Raw genomic sequence first — 26114 nt, 5'->3', positions numbered from 1 at the left:
CGATTTCAAGCTAGGGTGATATGGGCAAAGAACTATTTCCAGTAATTTTATTTGCTTCTTTTATATTGTTTTATTTTTAGGGCATTGCTCCCAAAATAGAGTTTTCTACCAGGACAGCCATCAGAGAATGTGTGTTTCTGCATAGAAACAGATTTCATGTAAGTATAATCAAAAAACTAGTGATAGAAATGACAGGAATTTTCTCCAAATTTAAAGAATTTTAGCCCAAACTCAGTTTACCAAGTTGAGGTGCAACTGAACAAATAGAAACCTGAAAAGTTTTTGCTGGGCTTGAATTTTTGTATTCCAACTGTTTGCTCAGCATCCCACAGGAGAGTGAATATGTTTGGCACACGTTTGGCAGCATGGTGTAGTTGGTAAAGTAGGGTGATTCAGAAGCTAAAATCACACATTTGGGGTAAGTAGGCTAGTTAGCATTTGTGATTGTTACTCTTGTTCCATGACCTTTATGGATCTTAGGAACAATAGTGTTTCCTTCTTTCTTTTGCTGAGGCTGACAGAGTTGTATTTGTGGTCCAGGGCACCCATGTGTGTGACCTCCATTTTACTCTTTTCTTTAATTCTAATTTAATTACCCCTTCACCTTGATTTCTTTCTGTTTTGCTTTTATCTTATTGAACATAACTTTGTAGCCACTTAAAATCCTTTCTAGAACAAGGTGGGGAATGAACAAAGGTAGTTGATAAGGCTTCTTCAAATACTTTGGGACAAGGAAGAGTAAAATGAGTAAGTAAAACAAAATGCTTATCCCAAATCTCACCTGTGTTTCTAGAAAATGCCTTGAAAATGTGGGCTGTGGGTTAAGGGGTACTGAGTGAGAAAGGCCAGTAACCTGTGCAAACCTATCAGTTTTTCTGGCATATTAACACATATAATGGGAGACCAGTGATTAACTTTAAGAAAGGCATTAGCTGCTTTTTAGTTTCTCCTTCTTTATCCTCTAGTCTCCAATTTATTTGTGATGTGTTCATGGTGATTTTTTAGTCTTTCTTTCTCTTCCATTCTACCCTTTTAATCTGATTTTAACGTCATAGGTCTTTTAAGTATTAACTTTTTAAACAAATAGCTTTTATTCTTTTATTATAGCAAAAACACCACTTTAGAAAATTAGAAAATGAAGATAAGCAAAAAGGTCAAAGTAAAAATAAAAATCATCGTCATTCTTGCCATTTAGAGATAAGCACAACTGATTTTTTCCAGTATATTCTACACACACACACACACACACACACACACACACACACACACATACACTTTTAAAAAAGATTAGGATCATATTGCACTGCATATTATTTTGTACCCTTCTTTTTTCACTTAATATGTCATGAACATTTTCTCATGGCCTTAAGTAGTATTATGCCAGACAATTTTTCATGGCTTCATAGTATTCCATTATATGGAAGTACTGTAATTTGTTTGGCCAATTGTTTTCCTTTGTTGGGCACTTAATGGATATACCAGTCAGAATCCAGTCAGGAAACCAAAAGAGACTTGTTATTTTAACAGAAAGATTTAATGTGAGAAAAAAATATGGCTAAATAGGAGTTGCAGGACTGAAAGACTAAAGGGGAACACTGAAGTGGCACAGTAACTGCAGGAGGCAGTTAGTTTCTACCCCTCAGGCTGGGTCATCAAGAACACAGAATGGGGCCTAGACCTTTGGAACAGGGTTGCCTTCCTGGGTGCTTCCTCAGGAGTTCAGAGGTGGGACTCTGGTGAGCTGGGACTTCAACTTCTAAGGAGGCACTGCTCACTGCCAGTGCCACAGGAGTTTGTAGGAAGCTCAAATATTCCTGTGGGGCTAGACTCAAATCTCTGAGCAGGCGGCTCAGAGAGAGCTGGTGCTGGTGTGCATGAAGGAGTGCAGTGTAGCTAGTTCTGGCATTATGGGGGAAAAACTATAGACTGGAACCATTTGCAGCTGCCAAGGTGAAGAATGGTTGCTGGGATGATGCTAAAAAGCAGAGTGCAAACCCAGAATTAGCCGGTCTCGTCTCCTCCAGCCTTGCCGTCTCTTTAGCGCCCCCCAGTGGCAGAGCCTAACAGAGACCAGCTAGAGAAGCAGAAAGAGGGTTTGCAGAGTCCCTGGCCCTGTATCACATAGCTGAGGTGGGTTTGCAGCCGAGAGGCAATTGCTTACTCACCAATACAGTTGGTTTCTAATTTTTAAACTATTACAACCATTTATGTAGCTATACACATAGACATAGTTATTTCCTTTTAAAAATTCCTTGAAGTGAAATTACCGGACCCAAGTATATGCCAAATTCTCTGTTTATCACCTATCTATGCCTGGGTGTTGTCTTGACACTTTCTAACTTTCCCCTAATACAAATAAATTTCACCGTTATTAGTTGAAATACATTATACTAGCAAGTTAGAAATACTATTGATGTTAAGCTGAACTGTAACAAAACTAAGTAGAGAAATGTCTTTAAGTTTATATTTTGTAAATCTGAGATGTTCAATCTTCTACCTTAGTTTTTAAAAGTTCCATTAAATATGGTTATGTTTTGATTAAATTTTCTTCCTTCCTTTCATTTTTTTATTTTTAAAAAATTATTCCTTCTTGTTTTGGTTTCAGGAAGAAAGATATAAATCACGAAGGCCTTTATCTACATCACGTGGACCAACATTCCCCTTAAATAATATAAAGACAAAGCCAAAGGAGAATAATCTCGACAGACTGCCCAAAGGCATGCAATCTTGGGCACCCTCTCCCTGCTCTGCCAGACATTGCTTCCAGGACCAGCCAGTTCAGATGAACCTTGGAAATCATTTCAAAATCCCTGGAGGAAACAAGCCTCCATTTGTAGTTAGACATGTAAGCCTAAAATTATTTTTTGGAGTACTTTGGAATGGGAAGGGTGTGGGCTATAAAGGTTGGGCTATAAAAGTAAATGGGTAATATTAAAGAGGGAATTCAAGTTGGATAATATTAACAACTGTGATTAGATTATGTTCATTTCCTAGAGTCATTATCAGAAAACTCCTATGAAGGTTCTTATATAGAGGACTTGCTCAGTGAATGTCAACAATCTATATTTAATTTTTGTTATTTTTTAAATTTCATAATATTATAGGGTACACATGTTTTGGTTACATAATTTGCTTTTGTAACCTATTTTTAATTTTTGAAAATTATTAATATAGTATGATGTCTACATATGATAACTCCCCATTATCCAGAGAAGTCAGTGAACTGACAGAGGTTGAAGACACACACCAAAGGCTGGCATGTCTTCTGTATCAACACAAAACTAAAGCTTCATCAGCTAAACTAAAGCTTTAATGAAAACTGCTTGAGTTTTCCTAATGAGATTGGTGCTCAGTGGCCATAACTTGGAAGAGGAAGAAAAGTATGTTTGCAGGAAGAAGCAATGATGTACCATACTCAAAGCTCTTAATTAAAGTCATCTTAGATTTAGTCCTCAGGAAGTAGTGGACAAATTTAGTCACACTAGTTCACTACTATAAAAGTAATGGAAAAATATAGACAACTTCAAGAAAAAACTACCCATTGGTTCACCAGCATAATAAAAATAATTGTTTAATTTGATGTGTTTTCTCTGCCTTTTTAAATTTATAGGCTTTATTTTTTTCCACAAAAATAATTATACTGCATATAGAGATTAATTTCCTTATATATATTTTCCTCTATATTCCAGTGAACATGACATTAAAAGCAGTTTCTGTATTATTTCATACTCTGTATGAATACCATTTTGTGTTCTAATTGATGACTTACTCTTCAGAACGTTTAACTGTTGATAGTATCATTAAGTTGGTATTTTGACTGAAAGTCACTAGAGGTGATGTTTGTGTATTAGATAGGCTATGAAATATGGTAAGTTTCAAAGTCGTGCTGTTGAGATGGCTGTATAAAATAGTTTGTAGGTGGAACAGAACTGTTGATTAGAAACTACAGAATAGCTGTTTATCTATTGATACTATCTACCTACAGATACAAAATTAAGAACAACTGTTGTCTTCTTGGTGGCTTGGGTAAAGATATCTGGCAAAAACTGATTTTTTTTCTTGGCCAATCTTTAAACATGGTGCTATAAAAATATTGCTGAGTTGAATTTCATTTTATTGAAAATAAATCTGATTTATTTCATTCAATTTCAATTTTTGTCCATGCATTATTAACTAAATAACCTTAAAATCTTGGTAGATTTCTTAAGGAATTAAAACTTGCTTGATACTTATTTTATTTAACAAATTCTTATACAGCTTTTACTATGTGCTTATACAGCTTTTACTTTTTGTGTTTTTTGGACCAAACTATGGAGGAATGCCAAGTATTTTTAAAAGTGATTTTATGTATTTAATTCTTTATTCAGCCAGGTTTCCTGATGGTACATGATGTTTTCTTAAGTAGAAGCATTACAATTTAGAGGACCTGATGTCATAAAGACTATAAACTCAAGTCAATGTATATCTTGAAGTAGAGTGAAAGTAACATTTTAACCTGCCTTATTGAAATAAAAAAAAAAAATAACAGAAATGAACAACAAGGTAAAAAAAAAAAATCCAGGAACTGTATGTTGTAGATATTCTGGAAAATTCCCTAATTTAAGTACTTTGAAATATTTGTAGATCATATTGCCCAATTTTTCTTTAGGAAAATAAGGTCAGTCACCTTAAGCAAAATCATATAGTTACCATTATTCTTTTTTCAAGAACGTAGACACTCACATGGGAAGAGAATATGGAAGGCTGAGATGTCACCTTGTGGCAGTCCCTGCTGTCAGAGAGGAGCCCACCTGGGCTGTCACTGCTTATACTGTTTAAGGAACATAAAACTCTGTCCTGTTCTTAAAGATCATGAAATAAAGGTTCACTTGCTCTTTCTGTGCTCTCTCCTTACCAGTTGTTAGAATATGATGTGTCCGACCTTGTTGGTTCTCTGTGCTAACATTTAGGCCATATTCTGATCTGGGGTCCCGGAGAACCTGTGGCCTTGGGGCCACATGTGGCCTTCTGGATCCTTGAGTGTGGCCTTTTGACTGAATCCAGATTTTACAGAACAAATCCTTTTAATAAAGGGATTTGTGTTGTCAAGTGTGGATTCTGCCGAGGGGCCGCACTTGGGGATATTCGGGGTGCCCCATGTGGCCTCGAGGCCACAGGTCTCGCACCATGCAGAGAGAGTAATAGAGGTGATGGTGGATTTAAGTCCAATTTCCTTCTTTACTTTCAGGTGGACAGCGAAAAGCCCTTCGGTGAGAATATTGCGGAGCATCATCTGCGGAAGTCTAGAAGAAAATCTAAGTTTTCAAACTTTCCGTTTCCATTGAGAAGAGGTACTCGAGTTTCTTGTGACTCTTGTACGTGTCCCCGTGGGAAGAAATGAGTCTCGCTTACTGTCTTTCATTCTGAGGAATCACAAGTTGCTTTGGAAACTGGGGGCCTGATTCTCAAGTACTCCCCAGCTGTGCAGTTGGTGCGGCGGCCTCATGAAGCAGAGTCAGCTGAGAAGCCGTCCGTGTGCGCTTTCCCTTCGCTGTGGAAGGGGACTGTTCTGGGTAGTGTCGCGAACCGATGTGCTGTGGTCGTAGTAGTTGTTCCTTGCTGGGCCGGAGAGGCAGAGAGCAGCAGCTTGTCCTGGTGCAAACTCCTTGCAAAGGCACCATTAATAGCTAACAGATAAGACTTTCCATTTTCTGGATGGGATAGAGCAGGAGATTGATGGCGATCAGAAGACGTAATATTTGCCTTAGAAGATTCCATGTCAGCGAGGAGGGGGCTCCAGTTCTATCTAAAGCAGTGAAGCCAGGGTGTCTCAACCTTTCAGATTTCAGGACGCTTTTGCCTGTTTAAATGTTACGGAGGACCCCAAAGAGCTTTTGCTGATGGGGATAATATTTATCGATATTTAGCATGTTATTAAAACAGACATTTTTGAAATGTGAGAATACACTAGCACACATTTAGCCATCCAGAACAGTGATGTCATGACAACGTTATGGTAACTTTCAGAAAACTCCATTGTAAAATCATGAGAAAACGACAGCGAGAAAGGCAAATCGTGTCTCAGTATTACTATGAAAATAGTTTTGACCTTGCAGATCTCCTGAAAGGTCTTAGGGACCCCTGCGGAGATCCCTGGGCCACACGTGGAGAGTCACTGGGTTAAGGAATCCCTTAGAGGCTCTTACCTTAATGACTGAAATACGTGAATCATGACAACAGTGAAGGTCGTGGCGGTGAAATCCGGTCTTTCCTGAACTTCATCAAAATTCTTAAGCTAGAAAGGGATGGTGGTGGCCTACTCTTTTGCCTCCTGGTAGAATTGGATTTGTGCTGTCCCTGACAACAGAGTTCCCTATTTTAGGCTTCGAAGTGTGTACTTTTAGGAGCTGCAGAGTCTCTTGTGATGACTGAAAGTCAGTGTTCTTAGCTTGTAGTGACTATTTGATAGCAGCTGACCAAGTACTGGGTTCTGAGTACTGGGTTTGAAGCAGAAAGTGCTTCATCACCTCTGATGCTTAATTTAAGTTCTTTGAATTGAAAATCACCCGCATAGCCTAGAACAGCAGGACTGTCTTCCCCATTATGGTGAAATCAGGCAGCACCAAATGTCCTTTCTCGGGGAGGACAAGTTGGGCTTAATGCTGGCTCTATTATGATGGGACTCATGTATCACAGTGGTCTTGGCCTTTGTCTTTTCTTAATCCTGGCAGGTGGAGAACTAAGGTTCCAGAAAGGTTACATGTGTGTACAGGGCACACATCGAGTTTTTGGCCATACCTACATTTAGAGAAGATGCTCAGGCCTCTGAGCTCAGATCCTTGGAATCCCTGTAGCTTTCAAGCCCGACCCTTGCTTAGGTCACCTGTCAGCTCATTCATCCAGGCCTAAGGTAGAATACAGCAGTGCTTCTCACACTTGAATGTGCATTTGAATCACCTGGGGATCTTGTTAACCTGCAGATTCTGATTTAGTAAGGCTGGGGTGGGATCTGGGATCCCTCTTTTCTAACAAGATTCCAGGTGATACTGATGCTGCTGGTCCATGGACTGCACTTTGAGAAGCAGAGGGAATACAGGCAGGGAATGAAGGCAAGCCTCCTGTGAAAGGGAGGGCTCAAAACCAGTAGCCAGGAGGTTACTAGGCCACAGGGCAGGTTGGTAATGATGGCTACAAAGGACCTTAGTATTGCTGATTCCCTACCCAGCTGGGACAAGATGGCACACACATACATGTATGCCCAGAGGATATCAAAATGACTAGGCTTTAAAAAACCCTTTTTAGATCTTCCTTCTTACTACCAGGGGGATGGGGGAATTAGGAGTCCAGGAAACATCTTTTGTCACTGCCTAAGCCCCAGTCTCCCTGGGGGAAGCCATGGTGGCCTTACCCTCGCCTTACAAATACTCATTTCAAAAGCATTTTTTTTTCAACCTGGAAAAATCCAACCTAGTCTAGGTTTTCTCTATGTGTATTTATTACTTCATTTGCTAGTCATCCTTACCATTCTCTGGCATTAGGGCTATTTGCTTATCATGATTACTTAGGTTAATCATAATTTCCATTTTTGCTGCATTATGTTTCTTCAAGCTCTTATGTATTCATTGACTCAATTTAACATTTGTGTCTACCTTGGACAAATGTACTCAAGAGATCCTGCATAAATAGGATTCCATGAAAACCGAGGAGAATGGCAGAAGAGGCAGAGTTTATAAATTTAATTTAGACCCACACTGCTTTCTTTTAGGCTCTGGGCACCTGGGCAAATGTGAGCTTTTTAGGCTGCTTAAGGGTTACTGCACTTACTGATTCACTTTGGAACTTGCTTTTACCCTTTCCCTTTGCATGTGTGCTGTAGTTAAAAATACAACCTCATTGTTGACCTCAAAAGGATGAAAAGCCTCATAGAATTGCTGACTCAAGGGAGACTTAAAAGTGATAGTGTAATTTACAAGGGAGAATTTAAGTTCTTTAATAATTCATTCATTGTCTAAAATTTTTGTACTGCTGTGGAATAAATGAACAGCAGTTTTAGGGCTAACTGGTAATAATGAGTCATTGAAACACCTGTTCCTCTTTCTTCTAGCTTCTTCTTTTGACAGCCTTGCAGCTAACGTAAAGGTAATTTTAGAAGTAGAATTTATAAAATGACTTATTTCCAGCTATCTTATGTCAATTATTGTGCTTTCTCCAATCAGCAGTGCAAAGTATATTTCTAGCTAGTGCTAATTATGTGGAATTGTTAACAGATTAACTAGCGTTTATGTAAAGAGGTGCCCGGGCTCCACTGTATACTTTGGGGTTAGTTGTTTGTGCCCCTCACATGAGCTCTTTTCGTTTGTAGGATGAATGATCAGGGGGAGTGTATCTAGGCCCAATAACTATCGGTAGTGATTTTCATTGCTTTTTCTCTAATCGAATACTTTTATACATAGAGGTGGTAAATCACTTACTTGTTCTTGAAGTTTAATTGGTTTGTCAAAGTGAAGGCTCCCACTTCTAGGTTACAAACATGAGAATAGATGTATGTAAAGAAAATTGAGTATACAGGCTTCTTATGCCATAGCATTTAAAGATTTTGTGTAAAGATTGTATTTTCCCTAGACCCAATAATCCCTCATTCTCAGAAATCAAAGTTCACAGCATGAGTTTATTTTGGCTTGTTAATATATACCAGACATAGAGACTTTTGGTTCCTTTAAGGTTCCTTCAAGGTTCCTGACCTTGACTCCTGAGCATTTATTTTATCACTAGTTTTTTCTACTCCACCTCTTCTTTTAATTGCAGAGGGTCCCTGGGACAGATAGTCTATCATCTTACTCCCAGTTCTCTTCCTTATTCCACCCCACCCCTAACTCTAAATTCAGCAAACAAACAAACAAAACTACAGCTAAAGAATAATGCACATTGTCATCCAGGTTATCAAAGAACCAGATGAACGGATTGTTTTAAGGAGTGAGTCACCATCACCTTTAGATTCAAGTAAGTTTGGAAAGCCCTCACCCAGTAATCAAGGGGATGCCCATTTCCACCGGGAAACTTCGTTTGTCACCACCCAACATTCCAGCTCTCAAAGCACTCTGGATCAGCCCCTTTTCCGAGAAAGGTCAGTGGCAAACACCCATCTCTTTGCTTGAACAGTGCATTGTGGCCTGTCAGAAGTAAAGCCAGGTCATTTATTTCTTCGGTTTGCTTTCTTAGGGATATTCAGCTAGTGACTTCATTTTTTTTTTTAGTTTGGTTTTAGTGACAGGGTCTCACTTTGTCACTCAGGCTAGAGTGCAGTAGCATCATATAAGCTCATTGCAGCCTAAAACTCCTGGGCTCAAGCGATCCTCCTGCAGGTGCATGCCATGACACCTGGCTAATTTTTCTTACTTTTTGTAGAGATGGGGTTTCACTATGTTGCTCAGGCTGGTTTTGAACTCAAGTGATCCTCCTGCCTCAGTCTCCCAAAGTGCTGGGATTACAGGTCTGAGCCACTGTGCCTGGCCTAGTGACACCTTGATCTGAAAAAAATGATTATTCTTTTTAAGAGCTACCCAAAAGCAGAGTCGAACCTTTTCTCTTGCTTCTGGAAAGCATATCTCAGGATATTTGTTGTAAATGAGATAGACAACTTTGGCATGGATACTGTTTACCCATTTTTTAGTGTCATAAATTTAAAAAATAAAGCTTTTGATTTCACCAATATAAAAATGTTCATTATAGAAAGTTTGGAAATTACAGAAAAAAAAAAGGAGTGGAAAAAAAATCACCCATAGTCCTGCCACCCAAAGATAAATGTTATTAACATGTAGGTTTATTTTCTTTTTCTAGACATAGTTTCTTCTTTGTTTACATTATTGTCAAAAATAATAAAAATACATTTGCATATGTCTGGAGGGCTTGGCCAGAGAGTGAGAGCAGGAACCTCTCTTTGCCAAATTATACTCTATAATTCGTAACCATTCAGTTTACCTAGATTTTGCCAGTTTTAACTTAATGCAGTTTAAGTCCTGCATTCCGGAAAACCTCCGAATTTCAGGCAAGCTAGGACAATTGGTAACCTTAACTCCAGGTAAGTGGCACTGAAAATAATATATTTAAAACAGCTGTTTTGAATGAAGGATATACCAATTTGCTTTTTTCTATGTTATTTGTGATGAGAATAAGAAATTTCCGTACCAGAATAACACAATTGCTCACAAAAAGACTCATAGTAAATATATTCTAGAAAAAAAGTCACTCTAAAAGGTTTAACAGGCATTATAGTAAGTTTGAAGTAGACTAAGAAAGTGGCAACCCATTCTTAGTGTTTTTCAGAAATGATAGGATAACTCTGTATTACAATGTTAAATCATGCATTTGAGGAAGCCAAATCAAGTATTTTAATAAAATCTATTAATATATAGTGAGATTTTGATTACTTAACTGGAAAAAAATAATACAACATAGGTAGTAATTGTCTGTGGCTGACAGAGACAGGTGGTCAGACACAGTTACACTCCTCTCTGTGCCGGGTTATGCTTATGCTCTTGCTGCCAGTCTGGAACACAGCAGGTGGGCAAAGCAGGGGAGGTTATCTGGGATTCAGAGACTTATAGAGAATTGATTTTAAACAGAGAGTAGGAACAACCTTCAGCTAGGGGTGTTCAGGAGACTTGGGTTCTAGTATTCATCTGTCTCTAAGTGATATGTGATCTCACACAAATACTTGACCTTTCAGACCTCAGTTTTCTCATCTTTGAAATGGGTGTGATTATCAAAGATCCATCTTACAGCTACAAAGTGCTTCTCTGCTGTCAGAAGTGGGGAAAGCTTATGGCTTTTGTCTGTGTGCTTTGTTTATAGACATCTCCCAAACTCCTTATAATCAGCACAGCAAGCTTTGCTGAGAGACTGAATTGAGTGTGTAGCTACTGGGCAATTACTATGTGCACTGCCCATGATCACGGCATATCTCCGCCTTCCAGTGTCTCACACACTAGACGGGAAGGCAGGCGTACCCCCATGTCAGTAAATATGCAATAGACTGCAGTGTGTACTTAACAGATGTGTCATCCAAATACAGGGGAAAGAGAGAGCAGTAGGAGATTAATTCCATTAGGAGGGAGATCTAGGAAGGCCTCGTTTCTCTTTAAATACATCTGTTAGATGGGTTATGCATTCATTCAGCCAGCCTTTCCCGAGCGTCTTTATGCGGCGGGCCAGTGATTCTCAACTCTGGCCAACGTAAGAATTGCCTCCTGTTTACTGAGTCTGGATCTATCGGGATGGAATCAAGTGTGTTGTGGGAGAATGTGGAATCTTTGCAGTTAAAAGAGTGTGTCAGAAGGAAAACAGGATTGATACTCAGTCTTCTAGACCTGGGATGGAAACACTAACATTGAAGACATTTTTCCTGGTCTCTGAAAACTTGCAACCTACCAGAGGATGTAAAAGGGGGGGGGGGGAAGCACACAAACAAAACAGAACTTTGTGAATAGTGAAGACCAAATACTACTGGAGTATAAAGAAGGAGGATGCCACTTCTAGAATGTTTTATGGGGGAGGTGCCCTTTCATGGGGTCCCTGAGAGGAGGGGATTGGTTCATGGTAGAGTTAATGAGGGTTCAGGATGGGAGGTGGGAGGCAGGGCCCTGCAGGCCTCTAACAATTAGACAAGTTTGAGAGAATAGTGGGTTTCAGGGCTCAAGGGTCTGAAGGGGACATGGAAGCCAAGCTAAGGAATTTGGGCTTTGCTTGGAAGGCCCTGGTGAGCTTTGCAAATTAGTCACAGGAATTGGCACAAGTGACTTTAGGAAGACAGGTCTGACTGCAGGCCAGAGTTTTATCAGCCATCTCTGATGAGGCAGCAAATTCCATGTGCCCAGCGTCACTCTAACTGATAACTTTGGACCTAATTGAACTGTGAATTTGTAAATAAGGCTGTGATCAACAGTGATACGGGGATGACACAGCCACAAGAAGGACACCCAGTTTGCTCGTGGCTGTCCTGGTTTTAGTTCCCAAAGTCCTGCATCCTGGGAAAACACTTGAGTTCCAGGTAAACCAAGACAGTTGGTCACCATAACTCCAGAGAAGTGGCACCTAAGACAGTATTTGTAAGACAGCAGTTTTGAATGAAGGACATGTGCTTCATATCTGTGGGGAGAAATCCATTCCCTGTTGACTTTAGAGTGATGGCAAAGGCACTCCTGGGACACTGAGGACTACCAGCACTTTGTCCCTGCCACTCACTGATCTTTTCACATCAGTGCCATCAGGTCCAGTCTCTGTGCCCAGATCACAAGGGTGCATGAAAAACACCTTTTGAGTTTCTCCTTGCTTAATACTGAGCTGGGAGACAAATTTGAGAGTGAGAGTCAACCCAATGTTTTACTAGAATAAGTGGAAATCCCTTAACCACCAGGGTGAAAATGGTAGTCCCAGAGGAGGAAGGAACCCTCTCAGGCCTGTTCCCTGTGTCTGCCATCTGGGTGGTGTCACATCCCTTCAACACACATCCTCCCTCTTCCCGCTGCATGATGAGAAGGTGGGTCCCACTGAAAAAGCTGTAACAAAGGCATAGCACTACTCCTGTCTGTTTATCCATCGTTCTCAGAGATCTTCACATGTAGAGTAGGTTGATGTGACAGCAATGGTAACAGACATTGGAATCACTCTGGTACTATTTAATAGTTACTCAAGGCCTATGAAAAAGTATTTACCATGTCCAGCTAGTGGCTATTTTTAAACGCTTTTATTCATAGCTTCAAAATATTTCTAGTCCTTCCTCCTAAAAATTCTTCAGGAAGTATAGAAATGAGGTACATGGACTTTTCTTTTTTTTTGAAACAGAGTCTTGCTCTGTTGCCTGGGCTAGAGTGCCATGGGGTCAGCCTAGCTCACAGCAACCTCAACCTCCTGGGCTCAAACAATCCTCCTTTCTGCCTCAGCCTCCCGAGTAGCTGGGACTACAGGCATGCGCTACCATGCCCAGCTAATTTTTTTCTATATATTTTTAATTGGCCAACTAATTTCTCTCTATTTTTAGTAGAGAAGCAGGCTCGCTCTTGCTCAGGCTGGTCTCGAACTCCTGACCTCAAGTGATCCTCCCACTTTGGCCTCCCAGAGTGCCAGGATTACAGGCGTGAGCCACCACGCCCTGCCAAGATGGACTTTTCTTAAATTTGCGCCAGTGCTTTAGGTGGTGCTTTTATTTGCTTGAGCTCTTTTCCTGGGTTGGTAATGGATTTGTGTAGATCCATTCATAACTCTTGGTCTTGTCTCCCCGGAAACCAGTGGGACATAGCAGTCACAGAGAGAGCTGGATGAGAGGCCTAGACATGGGTTGGAACCAAGCAGAAGGGCAACCACACAAGGGGTCATTTGTGTGGTAGCCACGGAAGCAACTGGATTTCCACATATTCCTGTCATTTCCATTATTTATCAGATATTAACTCAAGAGAATAATTATATCCAAATGGCTACAATTCATTAGGTATTTATAGAAAACAGTATCTGTGCTTTCCATTATCAAATTGATATGTATACTTTTAGCATCCCCCCCCCAAGAATTCTACAATCTTTCCTGATACACACTTTTAGCTTGGTTAGACCTCAGATTTTAGGATTCAGTGTCCATTTTCCTCCCAGATATGAATGAATAAATGAATGAGTGAATAAATTCAATCATTAAAGAAATAGTTATTAAATACTTACTATGGTATTCAGTATCTACTATACCCTGAAATGAGCTATTAATCAAAGAGTCTCAGTCCCAATTTCAGTCTAGGAATAAAGACAGACATTAACCAAATGATGACAGAATGTCCACTTGCAGAAGTGGTATGAGGGAGGCATAGGTGAATGAAACTTCAAGTGTGTATATTTGGGAAGCCGCTCTTCTCTATAGGAGGGGCTCAGGAAGTCCTCTACTGAGAAGTTAGCAATTGGACTAAGCTCTGAAAGATGGGTAGGAGTTAATAAGAGTAGGGATGGAGGTTGGAAGGTAAAGACGGAGCAGCGTTGGCAAATGTCTATGAAAGGGAGCAAATGCTCCATGCTTGAGGAATTGGAAGAGACTATCAGACCCGTGGCTAAATTTGGAGTCTGGATGGCCTAAAGTAAGCGAGATATAAAATAAAATCCTTGTGGTAGAAAACAACTGGGATTAAATTTTACATTAAAATTCTTTGGATTAAATTTTTTTTGTTTTGTTTTGTTTTTTTATTTCGGCATATTATGGGGGTACAGATTTTAAGGTTTCAATAAATGCCCATTTCCTCCCCTCCCCCCAAAAGTCTGAGTCTCCATCATGACCATCCCCCAGATGGTGCACATCTCACTCATTATGTATGTATATGCCCGGTCCCCCTCCCCCCTCCCACCTGCCCAATACCCTATTACTGTAGTACCTATGTGTCCACTTAGGTGCTACTCAGTTAATACCAGTTTGCTGGAGAATATATCTGGTGCTTGTTTTTCCATTCTTGGGATACTTCACTTAGTAGTATGGGTTCCAGCTCTAACCAGGAAAATATGAGATGTGCTATATCACCATTGTTTCTTAGAGCTGAATAGTACTCCATGGTATACATATACCACATTTTATTAATCCATTCTTGGATTGATGGGCACTTGGGCTGTTTCCACAGCCTTGCAATTATGAATTGTGCTGCTATAAACATTCGAGTGCAGGTGTCTTTTTTGTAGAGTGTCATTGGATCTTTTGGGTAGATGCCCAGCAATGGGATTGCTGGATCAAATGGTAGATTCACTTGTATCGCTTTAAGGTATCTCCATATTGCTTTCCACAGAGGTTGAACTAGTTTGCAGTCCCACCAGCAGTGTAGGAGTGTTCCTCTCTCTCCGCAACCATGCCAGCATTTATTGTTTGGAGATTTTTTGATAAAGGCCATTCTCACTGGGGTTAAGTGATATCTCATTGTGGTTTTGATTTGCATTTCCCTGATGATTAGGGATGTTGAGCATTTTTTCATATGTTTGTTGGCCATTCTTCTGTCTTCTTTAGAAAAGTTTCTGTTCAAGTCCTTTGCCCACTTTTTAATGGGGTTATTTGATTTTTTCTTCCTGATTTTCGTGAGTTCTAAGTATATTCTAGTTATCAGTCCCTTATCGGATGCATAGGATGCAAAAATTTTCTCCCATTCTGTAGGTTGTCTGTTTACTTTCATGACTATTTCTTTGGCTGTGCAGAAGCTTTGTAGTTTGATCATGTCCCATTTATTTATTTTTGTTGCTGCTGTGATTGCCTTTGGGGACTTCTTCATAAACTCTTTGCCCAGGCCGATGTCTAGGAGAGTGTTTCCAACTTTTTCCTCTAGAGTTCTAATAGTTTCATACCTTAGGTTTAAGTCTGTTATCCAGCGTGAGTTGGTTTTTGTGAGAGGTGAAAGGTGTGGGTCCTGTTTTAGCCTTCTACAGGTGGCTATCCAGTTTTCCCAGCACCATTTATTGAAAAGGGATTCTTTTCCCCAGTGTATGTTTTTGTCTGCTTTGTCAAAGATTAGATGGCTATATGAGGATGGTTTTATATCAGGATTCTCACATCTGTTCCACTGGTCAATATTCCTATTTTTGTGCCAATACCATATTGATTTAATTACTACAGCTTTGTAGTATAGTTTGGTATCTGGCATATTAATGCCTCCCATTTTGTTTTTGTTGCCTAGAATTGCTCTTGATATTTGGGGTCTCCTTTGGTTCCATACGAAGCGTAAAATTAATTTTTCTATATCTGTGAAGAATGCTGATGGGATTTTAATAGGTATTGCATTGAATCTGTAGATCAGTTTGGGTAGTATAGACATTTTGATGATATTGAGTCTGCCGATCCACGAGCATGGTATGGATTTCCATCTGTTTACATCCTCTGCTATTTCCTTCCTCAGTGTTTCATAGTTCTCCCTGTAGAGGTCTTTTACGTCCTTGGTTAAGTATATTCCTAGGTACTTTAATTTCTTTGTTGCTATTGTGAAGGGAATTGAGTCTTTGATTTGGTTCTCAATTAGATTGTTGTTGGCGTATATGAATGCCTCTGATTTCTGTGTATTGATTTTGTATCCTGAGACTTTACTAAATTCATTGATCAGTTCCAGGAGTTTCTTGGTTGAATATTTGGGGTTTTCTAGATACAATATCATATCATCAGCAAACAGTGAAAATTTGATCTCTTCTGCCCCTATTTGGATACCTTTGATTCCATTTTCCTGTCTGATTGCTGTAGCCAAGACTTCCAGCACTATGTTGAACAGAAGTGGAGATAGTGGGCAGCCTTGTCTGGTTCCAGTTCTAAGTGGGAATGATTCCAATTTTTCCCCATTCAGTATGATGTTGGCTATGGGTTTGTCATATATGGCTTGTATCATTTTTAGGTATGTCCCTTCTATGCCTATTTTCTTAAGTGTTCGTATCATGAAAGGGTGTTGAATTTTGTCAAAAGCTTTTTCTGCATCTATTGAAAGAATCATGTGGTCTTTGTTTTTGCTTCTGTTTATGTGGTGAATTGCATTTATAGATTTACGTATGTTGAACCATCCCTGCATCCCTGGGATGAAGCCCACTTGGTCGTGGTGGATTATTTTTTTGATAAGTGTCTGGATTCGGTTAGCTAAGATTTTGTTGAAAATTTTTGCATCTATATTCATTAGGGATATTGGTCTGTAGTTTTCTTTTTTTGTTGCACCCTTTCCTGGTTTTGGTATCAGAGTAATATTTGCTTCATAAAAGGTGTCGGGGAGGTTTCCGTTCTTCTCGATGTTGTGGAATAGTTTCTGCAAGATAGGTACTAGTTCTTCTTTGTAAGTGTGGTAAAATTCAGGTGTGAAGCCATCTGGACCGGGACTTTTCTTTTTAGGGAGATTTTTAATTGCTGTTTCTATTTCAGCTGTTGAGATTGGTCTGTTCAGGGAATCTATTTCTTCCTGGTTGAGCCTAGGGAGGCTGTGTGTTTCTAGAAATTTGTCCATTTCCTCCACATTTTCCAGTTTGTGTGCATAGAGGTTTTGTAGTATTCATAAATTGTATCTTGTATCTCTTTGGGATCAGTTGTGATATCTCCTTTTTTGTTCCTGATGGAGCTTATTAGAGATTTCTCTTTTCTGCTTTTCGTTAGCTTAGCCAATGGTGTGTCAATTTTGTTTATTTTTTCAAAGAACCAACTTTTTGTTTTATTAATCTCCTGAATAGCTTCCCTGTTTTCAGTTTCGTTTAGTTCTGATTTGATCTTGTTGATTTCACTTCTTCTGCTGGGTTTGGGGTTGGTCTGTTCTACTTTTTCCAGCTCATTGAGTCATTTCATTAGATTGTCTATTTGTGATCTTCTTGTCTTTTGGTTATAGGCATTTATGGAGATAAACTTTCCTCTCAGAACTGCTTTAGCTGTGTCCCAGAGGAGTTGATAACTTGTCTCTCCATTGTCATTTTGTTCATAGAATTTTTTTCCATCTTGATTTCTTCATTTATGAAGTAATCATTTAGTAGGAGGTTGTTTAATTTCCACGTTTTTGTGTAGAAATGTGAGTTTCTGTTAGGGTTGATTTCTAGTTTTATTCCACTGTGATCTGAGAAGGTTCATGGTATGATTTCTATTTTTTTAAATTTCTTGAGATTTTGTTTGTGTCCTAGGATATGGTCAATCTTAGAGAATGTCCCATGAGCTGATGAGAAGAATGTATATTCAGTGGATTTGGGGTAGAATGTTCTGTAAATGTCAGTCAGACCCAATTGTTCTAGAGTTTTGTTTAAGTCCATTATTTCTTTATTAATTTTCTGTTTGGAGGATCTGTCTCGTGCCGTCAGTGGGGTGTTGAAATCTCCGGTGATTATGGAGTTGGTATTAATCCATTTGCTTAGATCCAGTAAGGTTTGCTTTATGAATCTGGGTGCACCTAAGTTGGGTGCATATATATTTAAAATTGTTATCTCTTCTTGTTGAACTGTGCCCTTCACCATTATATAATGACCCTCTTTGTCTTTCACTACTTTTGTTAGTTTAAAAACTAAATCATCTGAAATTAGAACTGCCACACCAGCCTTCTTTTGGCTTCTATTTGCTTGGAATATTGATCTCCACCCTTTTATTTTTAGTCTATATGCATCCTTGCAGGTTAGATGTGTTTCCTGAAGAGAGCATATACTTGGCCTGTATTTTCTTATTCATTCAGCCAGCCTATGTCTCTTGAGTGGAGAATTTAAGCCATTCACATTTATTGAGAGAACTGATAGGTAAGGTAGATTACTGATCATTCTGTTGGGTTGGATGTTGTTGCTATGATTTCTGTCTTGAGCCATTGTAATATCTGGCCTTTAATATCTTTGGGTTTTGGTTGTTTTTATATTCATGGGTTATTATTATGATGTTCTGTGCGTAACGCTGTTTTAAGTACTTCTTGTAGGGCTGGTCTTGTCTTGGTGAATTCTCTGAGCCTTTGCTTGTCTGAGAATGTTTTTATTTCTCCTTCATATACAAAGCTTAGTTTTGCAGGGAATAATATTCTAGGCTGGGCATTGTTTTGTTTTAAAAGAGTGAGAATGGGACCCCAGTCTCTCCTTGCTTGTAAAGTCTCATTAGAGAAGTCTGATGTTATTCGAATTGGCTTTCCCTTGTATGTTACTTGCTTCTTTTGTCTTACAGCTCTTAGAAGGGCCTCTTTAGTTGATACTTTGGTCAGTCTGATGACTGCATGTCGTGACGTCTTCCTATTTGCATTGAATCTCCCAGGGGTCCTCTGAGCTTCTTGAACTTGTATGTCAAGATTTTGAGCAAGGCCTGGGAAATTTTCCTCTATTATATCTTCAAACAGCTTGTCCAACCCTTGAGTGTTGTCTTCTTCCCCTTCTGGTAACCCTATGACCCTCACATTAGGTTTCTTCACATAATCCCACAGCTCTTGTAGGCTTTGCTCTTTTCTCTTGTTTCTCTGCTCTATTTCTGTGACTGATTTATGTAATTGGAGGGTGTTATCTTCAAGCTCTGAGATTCTTTCTTCTGTTTGATCTACCCTGTTCTTGAGACTTTCCACTGTATTTTGTAGTTCCTTGAATTGATTCTTCATTTCCAGGAGTTCGGTTAAACTTTTCTTCATTGTGTCTATTTCTTTTTCCATATCCTGGAGGCTTTTTGTGGTTTCTTTGTGTTGGTTATTGAGTTGTTGTTGCAGCTGGGTGAGTGTTCTTATGATCCACATATGAAATTCCTCTTCTGTCATATTGGTTGCCTGATTTTGGTTGGTGTCCGTTTCTAGGGGGCTGGTGCTCCTCTTTGGGGGTGTGTTTTCTGTTTGGTTCTTCATATTTCATGAGTTCTTTCGCTGATTTCTTCCCATGTCGATCAGTTGTTGTTTCTTTCCTTAAATTATTGTTTGGGTATTCACACACCTTGTTTAGTTTCTGAGGCGTTAGGTGGTGTCTGTGGGTGAAATTGGACCACTCCCTGTATATTGAGTCAGTGGGTGCCGTGGAAAGGCTGTGCAGGATGCCATCCCTGTCAGTAGGTGGCGTTTGCTTGGCGGTACAGGCTATGCTGTTGATTTTGTGTCCTGTTGTCAGCTCTTGTTCTGGGCGGAGCTGAGTTGGGTAAGCCTGCCCTCAGGCCGTTAGCAGGGGTCAAAGTTCTGTTCTCTGCTTCCAGGGAAAGCTGTCAGGGCGGGGCTGGAATGGTCCCGCTCAGCCAGAAAGTCTGTGTGTGGGGGTGGGGCTGTCTGAGACCCGCAGTCTGAAGCGGGCCTCGCCACCCTCCCCAACTCCGCAGCTACTCCTGGGCCTCTGCCAGCAGGCCAGACCACAAGCAACCAGGCCTCCCCGGACTGTGATGCAGGCGGGGAGGTTCCCTGCGCAGGAACGCCACCTGGGTTGGGCGCACGGCCTCCTCCTGGAGGAGGGTTGCCCTCTAGGACGCCGATCCGCCCCTGGAGGCACACACACCTCAGTAGGCTGTTCACGTATAACCCTTCTGTGCCCCGGGCAATGCTAGCCCTCGGTGCAGGGGATCTGGTCTGCAGGTCCGACCTCTGGGTCCCAGAGTTCAAACTGTATCCCCACCAGGGAGAGGATTTCCGGTCCCAATTCACCCACAGGGAGCCCAAGCTGGGTCTGTGTCTCTCAGCCTCTGAGTCGGCACCGTTCTCCTGGGAACACTGTGCCAGCAGCACCTGGGAGGACGGGCGGGTCGGGAGCTCACAGTCTGAGTTCCCCTGAGTCAGCTGTAGGGTCCCAAAAGGGAAGGTCCCGTTCCCTGGAGGTGCCTCTGGCTGGTGGCTGTATTGTCTCTCTGGGCAGCCGCGGGTAGGGTCGGCAGAGGGGAGGAGGAGGCAATATGGCGCCTGCCGCGCGGCTCGGGTCTGTGCACACGGAGGTGCCCGGAGGAAGTTGGGAACCTGGTGCCACGTCTGCTACAGGCTCACCGCTGGCTGGCGGCGGCTGTCTCTGGGCTGATGACCACAGGTCTCTCCACCCGCTCGGGAGCCCACCAGCAGTCCCAAATGCAGGGGAGGGGAAACAGCAAATCCACCTACCCTTGCCGCTGGTCTCCAGGCTGCTCCGGTGGTCTCAGCCTCCAGTTTTCCTCCGCAGCCTCCTCCCGTGGAGTCTCCCGGGGTCTCAGGTACCCCTCCTTCCGGCCCTCGTCCGCAGTATGCTCATATTCTTGCTTCTTTCCTCTAATTTCTGCTAGAATCTGTCTTTTCCTCAGAGACACTCTGTCTGGCGGTGTTATTCATCCGCCATCTTGGATTAAATTTTTAAATGTAAAAGTGGTATTTGCTCATGAGAGAAATCTCTGAAAATCTCAGGAAGGTACAAAGAAAATATTCACTCACAGCCACACCTGAACACAAACCATTCTTAACATCTTGGTGGTTTTTATTCGCCAGTGCTTTTTCTTAATAAAAGCATTGAAATCACACTATGTATACCATTTTGCATGTTGCTGTTTTTTCCTTATGGTTAAGTTTTTATATCCATCCATACTGGTATGTGTTTTATGTAAGTGTTCTTTTTAGTAGCTGCATAATACTCCACCCCATTTAATCTGTTGAGCAGGTCCCATCCCAGTTTTGCATCCACCTGGAAGAAGATCCATGAAAGGGTATGCAGTCTTCTGTCATCCCACAGAGCTCAGCAGCACCCAAGCAAGGTTAGGGTTTCTGATAACACTAGATCTTCACTGACAAAATAACATGGGAACTGGGACTTTCAGTCTAGTGAGGGAGACAGACGTTAATCACGTAACCACAGAAATAAATGTAAAATGGCGATGGTTACCAAGGAGAGTACCTGCTGTCCTGAGAGTGTGTGGTGGGGGCTATTTGACTTGGTTGGGAGTTAGGGCGGGCTCCCTGAGGAGGCGACAGTAGAGCTTAGGTCTGAGACATGAGAGGCAGCTAATTTGGGACACAACGTTCATCAAGTAGAGGTGGGTGTGGGGAGTGTTTCCGATCCATTGGTACTGTGTTTCCCCGAAAATAAGACAGGGTCTTGTATTTGTTTTTCCTCGATGCCCCCCAGGGATTATTTTCAGGGGATATGTTATTTATTTATTTTTTTTAAGTATGGTATGGTACAACAATCTACATTTATTTGAATATAGTTAAGTCATCGTCTTCTGGAACATCATCATAACTTTCCAAATCCCAAATTCCATCGTGAATTTCTTGCGACTCTATTTCCTTTAGAACCATTGGCCCTGATCTCTCATGTCGAGCAATAGAGCTCTCATGGGGCAGATGAGAAGGGCTGCTCATCTTCTTTACCGCTGCCCAACGAAATGCATGGGTTGCATGATACGCTGTGTAGCCACCCCCATCACTAGGTCTTATTTTTGGGGTAGGGCTTATATCATGCAAATGCTTAGAAATCCTGCTAGGGCTTATTTTATGGGTAGGTCTTATTTTCAGGGAAACACGGTAGATATATCCAGGACTTTGTGTGTGCTACAGGTATACAGCTGAGAGACTTTTCACCATTTCAGAAGAATTCAAATGAAAGGTTAACAGTGCCCCCGGTGGCTGAATTTAGCCATGCCGGTATGGTTGAACTAGTCATCTTGACTTAGAGCCGAGGTCTTGTTCTGTTGCCCAGGCTGGAGTGCAGTGGTGTGATCATAGCTCACTGCAACCTCAAACTCTTGGGTTCAACCGATCCTCCCACCTGAGCCTCCTGAGTAGCTGGGACTACAGGTGTGTGCCATGATGCCTGGCTAAGTTTTCTGTTTTTTTTTTATAGAGACAGGGTCTTGCTCTTGCCCAGGCTGGTCTTGAACTCCTGGCATTAAGCAATCCTCTGGCCTCAGCCTGGCAGAGTGCTGGGATTACAGGTGTGAACTACCATGCATGGCCTAGCATCTTGCCTTTTAAATACTGGCATATGCTAGATTTATAGAATGGCACTTATAAATGAACATTGATTATCCTAGCTGTGGAGGTAGTGGATTACTTTACTTCCTTTCTGCAACGGCCTTGGCTTTGTTTAATTCCTAATCTTTTCAAGTAAGGAATCCCTTAAAAAAAAGTAGAAGAAGAAAAGAAAGAAAGGAAAAAAATAAAAAAATCTATATATACACATATATAGTGTGAACTCCATACATGGCATAAATGGGAGGCACAGATCTCTTAGATACAAAACCACACATCTGGATATCACTGATCTCTTTTACATTGTGGTCAATGCAGTTGCTGGATTTCTTTTTGTTGTAGGAAGATTCAACCTCTGAAGTAAATTATATCTGTGAAAAACCAGGCTACCCTCTGAAGAAATACTCACTGCATGAACAGAGATATTTTTAAGCTGCTGTCTTTTGTAAGTAAGCGGCTTAAATGCCTCTTCTTATCTTCATTTGCTAAAAGAATTTCAGCTTCCTGAGATCAATATGGACTAGACAGGGTGGTGGACAGGAGATGTGGAGGGGGCCCAAGAACCACGCGCCTCTTCCGTTCAGTATGACAGCGACAGGGTGCGTGTCTGCCAGCTCTCTCACCTCCTTTTCTACTCCCCACCCGCCCCACCTCACTCTTTTTTTTTTTAAACAAAGTCTCACTCTGATGCCCGGGCTAGAGTGCCTGGCGTCAGCCTAGCTCATAGCAACCTCAAGCTCACAGCAACCTCAAGCTCAAGCGATCCTCCTGCCTCAGCCTCCCGAGTAGCTGGGACTACAGGCATGCGCCACCATGCCCGGCTAATTTTTTTCTATATATTTTTAGTTGGCCAATTAATTTCTTTCTATTTTTAGTAGAGACGGAGTCTTGCTCTTGCTCAGGCTGGTCTCAAACTCGTGACCTTGAGTGATCCACACACCTCAGCCTCCCAGAGTGCTAGGATTACAGGCGTGAGCCACCGTATCCGGCCCCACCTCACTCTTAGCCTTCTTTCAGCTCCTTGAACACAAGCTCTTTGCTGTCTTGGGGCCTTTGCACATGTCGTATTCTTCGTCTGGAATACGTCTTCCTGACGCTGCCTGGGTGACGTCTGCCCGTCTCCTTCAGGTCTCGTGACTTCCCGTGAAGTCATATGCTTCCCCTTCAGCACGCTTCCCTTTTCTTTCAGAAAGTATGACACAAGTTATTATTATGTTTTTTTTAGTTGGGTTGATTGTTTAAAGTCTGTCTCTTCTACCAGAATGGAGCATTCATGAGATCAGGGACTCTGTCTCTTGCTCGCTCCTTCATATGCAGCACTCAGCGCACTACAGTGGGAATCCCACTTAACTGTTCAAACACACATACTAGGCGTGTGTCGTGAGCAGGAATCTGCCTTCCCACCCCCACCCTGCTGCTGTCCCTGCGTCACTGACCCTCCACCAAGGTTGGTGCTCAGTAAATATTTTTTTTTTTTTTTTTTGAGACAGAGTCTCGCTTTGTTGCCCAGGCTAGAGTGAGTGCCGTGGCGTCAGCCTAGCTCACAGCAACCTCAAACTCCTGGGCTGGAGTGATCCTTCTGCCTCAGCCTCCCGGGTAGCTGGGACTACAGGCATGCGCCACCATGCCCGGCTAATTTTTTATATATATATCAGTTGGCCAATTAATTTCTTTCTATTTATAGTAGAGACGGGGTCTCGCTCTTGCTCAGGCTGGTTTTGAACTCCTGACCTTGAGCAATCCGCCCGCCTCGGCCTCCCAAGAGCTAGGATTACAGGCGTGAGCCACAGCGCCCGGCCCAGTAAATATTTTTTGTAAGTGAATGTTGAATGAGGCGACTCTAGAATTCAGACGTGTGGCAAGTAGTTGGCCATACTGTGAGGTGTCTTCATTTCTTAGTATTCTCTTCCTTTCCTTTTTTGACCCAGGCCCAGAATGACAATAGTTCTTCCTCATTACATGCTTCCTAAGGGCCAAGAACTGGTCCAAATACTTCACATGTATTAAAGGAGATACATATTTCATTCTCAGATTAGCTCTATGAGATAGGTACTATCATTAGTTCCATTTTACAGTTAGGGAAACTGAGGCACAGAGAATATAGGGACCTTAAGGCGGTATGGTTAGTGAATGGCAGGTATGTAAAGGGGAGCCCTTTGGAACCCAAGCAGAGTTTGAACACTGTCCTTGGATGTCTCCCTCTAGGATCCAATATGTCATATTTGTATAGTCGTCATGCCAGCAGCATCAAAATAATTATGAGTGTTTTTAAACAATAAAGGAGGTGGCATGACCTGCTAGGTTTTCACTGTAGTCAGGCTCCTAAGAGTCTGGTTTGAGGCCATTCATGCCTTAGGGCACAAGTCGCCTTGTCCCAGGGCTGGCCAGGGCTCCCTGCCCTCAGCACAGAGGCTTGTGGAGGAAGCTTAGTAATTGCCCATTCTGTAGGCTTCAACCTTGGGACGTTCTGCTTGGTAGATGAAAGGATGGATTCTGGGCCACTCAATCTCTGGTTGCCAAAACAGTCATCTAGACATTTATTAGGTGGTTGTACAGAACATACCCCATGTAATTACCAAATGCCAAATTGCATTGAATTTCAACTTGGGTAATATCAAGTTACATAAAGCCCCGAACCAGCTGGTATGTGCACACTAATGTGAGGGGACAGAGAGAAGGTGAGAAAAAAAAGTGCAAGTTCTGTCTTGGAAAATAGGTTTTCCATATAACAGGCAGTTTGGACCAATAGTTTGGACTATGCGTATAGGGCTTCCCTGGTATCTCTCCATACCATCTTCCCCTAACCCCACTGCTTGAATCCTGGATTCCTGATAAGGCAGGGCTCCTAGACTGCTGTGTTAGCAGAGGCTTGTGTGGTTATAAGAAGCCCAGCTCACTCTGGCTAGTCTTAAGCAAAAAGGGCAGAAATTAGTAGAAGGGGTTGGAATACATCTACTTCTTATTCTGAATGTTTTGGGACTTGGGACTTTTGGTATAAAACAGAGTATTCCTTGTACACTTTTAAATGGTGAATTTTGCCACAAAACACCAAACACCTAAAAACAACGCCCCGCCCCCCCAAACCAAAAAATACCCATCCGATTATCAGTGCTCTTAGAAGGCATGATTGCCATTACCTCTTGGCGCTTACCAGGTGTGTGAGCTGACTGCCCGTGTCTGCTACACGCATACTGAGAGTCACTTTCAAGCCTGGGCTGAAAGGCCCCTCTGTGAAACCTCTGGTCCCCCAGGCAGAGTCAAGCCTGTGCCTTCTGTGACCAGACTGTACCGACTCTGGCCCACTGAGTTCTCCATCCTGTGAGCATCTCCCTGGTTCCCAGATTCCCCCAATGCCTGGCCTTCAGTGGGAGCATGGTCACCTTATAATGCTCCCTGCTGGAGGGCCAGCATGCAACTCAGGCCTGGATTTCCTCAGACCCAGAAAAGAACTGTAGCTCCAACCATTTCTAAAATTCCAGCTAAAAGGAAATAAACCAAGGGAAGAAAAAAATAAAGGACAAAAAGTAATTAAAGTGCTGGTTTTTGGTCCAGCATGGCTCAGGAGGTGTCCAGCTCCTATGACAATGGCTGGCATGGCTCCTAGCCTCACCTGTCCTCACTGGCAGGTGCCATTTCACATCCTCTCACTGGGACCTCTGCACCTCTGTTACAACCAAAGCCAAAAGCAAACCAGCCTGCAGATTCCAAGCCCCATCATTCGGTGCCGGACCCTCTGATTGGTCACCAGCCGCTGAGCGATTTGTCATGAGGTGGCTTGTG

The 26114-nt window shown here is 41.8% G+C and overlaps 1 protein-coding gene across 5 annotated transcripts in view; it reads left to right on the top strand.

Annotated features, from left to right (window-relative positions):
• The window catches only part of SPATA6L (spermatogenesis associated 6 like), a 53843-nt gene that overhangs the window by 26825 nt on the left and 904 nt on the right, over positions 1 to 26114 (top strand). For 3 of the 5 annotated variants that reach the window (XM_076008668.1, XM_076008667.1, XM_076008669.1), the window contains 7 exons: positions 81 to 158; positions 2606 to 2845; positions 5228 to 5330; positions 8084 to 8118; positions 8916 to 9103; positions 21025 to 21118; positions 22677 to 22779. In XM_076008668.1, the coding sequence (XP_075864783.1) occupies positions 81 to 158; positions 2606 to 2845; positions 5228 to 5330; positions 8084 to 8118; positions 8916 to 9103; positions 21025 to 21118; positions 22677 to 22766 (828 nt within the window). In that variant the 3' untranslated portion in view covers positions 22767 to 22779. Of the gene's footprint in view, positions 1 to 80; positions 159 to 2605; positions 2846 to 5227; positions 5331 to 8083; positions 8119 to 8915; positions 9104 to 21024; positions 21119 to 22676; positions 22780 to 26114 lie in introns of those variants that run through there. The other 2 variants (XM_076008670.1, XM_076008671.1) reach the window with 2 other exon arrangements.

The sequence above is a fragment of the Microcebus murinus genome, chromosome 12, assembly GCF_040939455.1.
Source record: "Microcebus murinus isolate Inina chromosome 12, M.murinus_Inina_mat1.0, whole genome shotgun sequence".
NCBI lineage: Eukaryota > Metazoa > Chordata > Mammalia > Primates > Cheirogaleidae > Microcebus > Microcebus murinus.
This window is presented reverse-complemented; position numbering and strand designations above follow the sequence as displayed.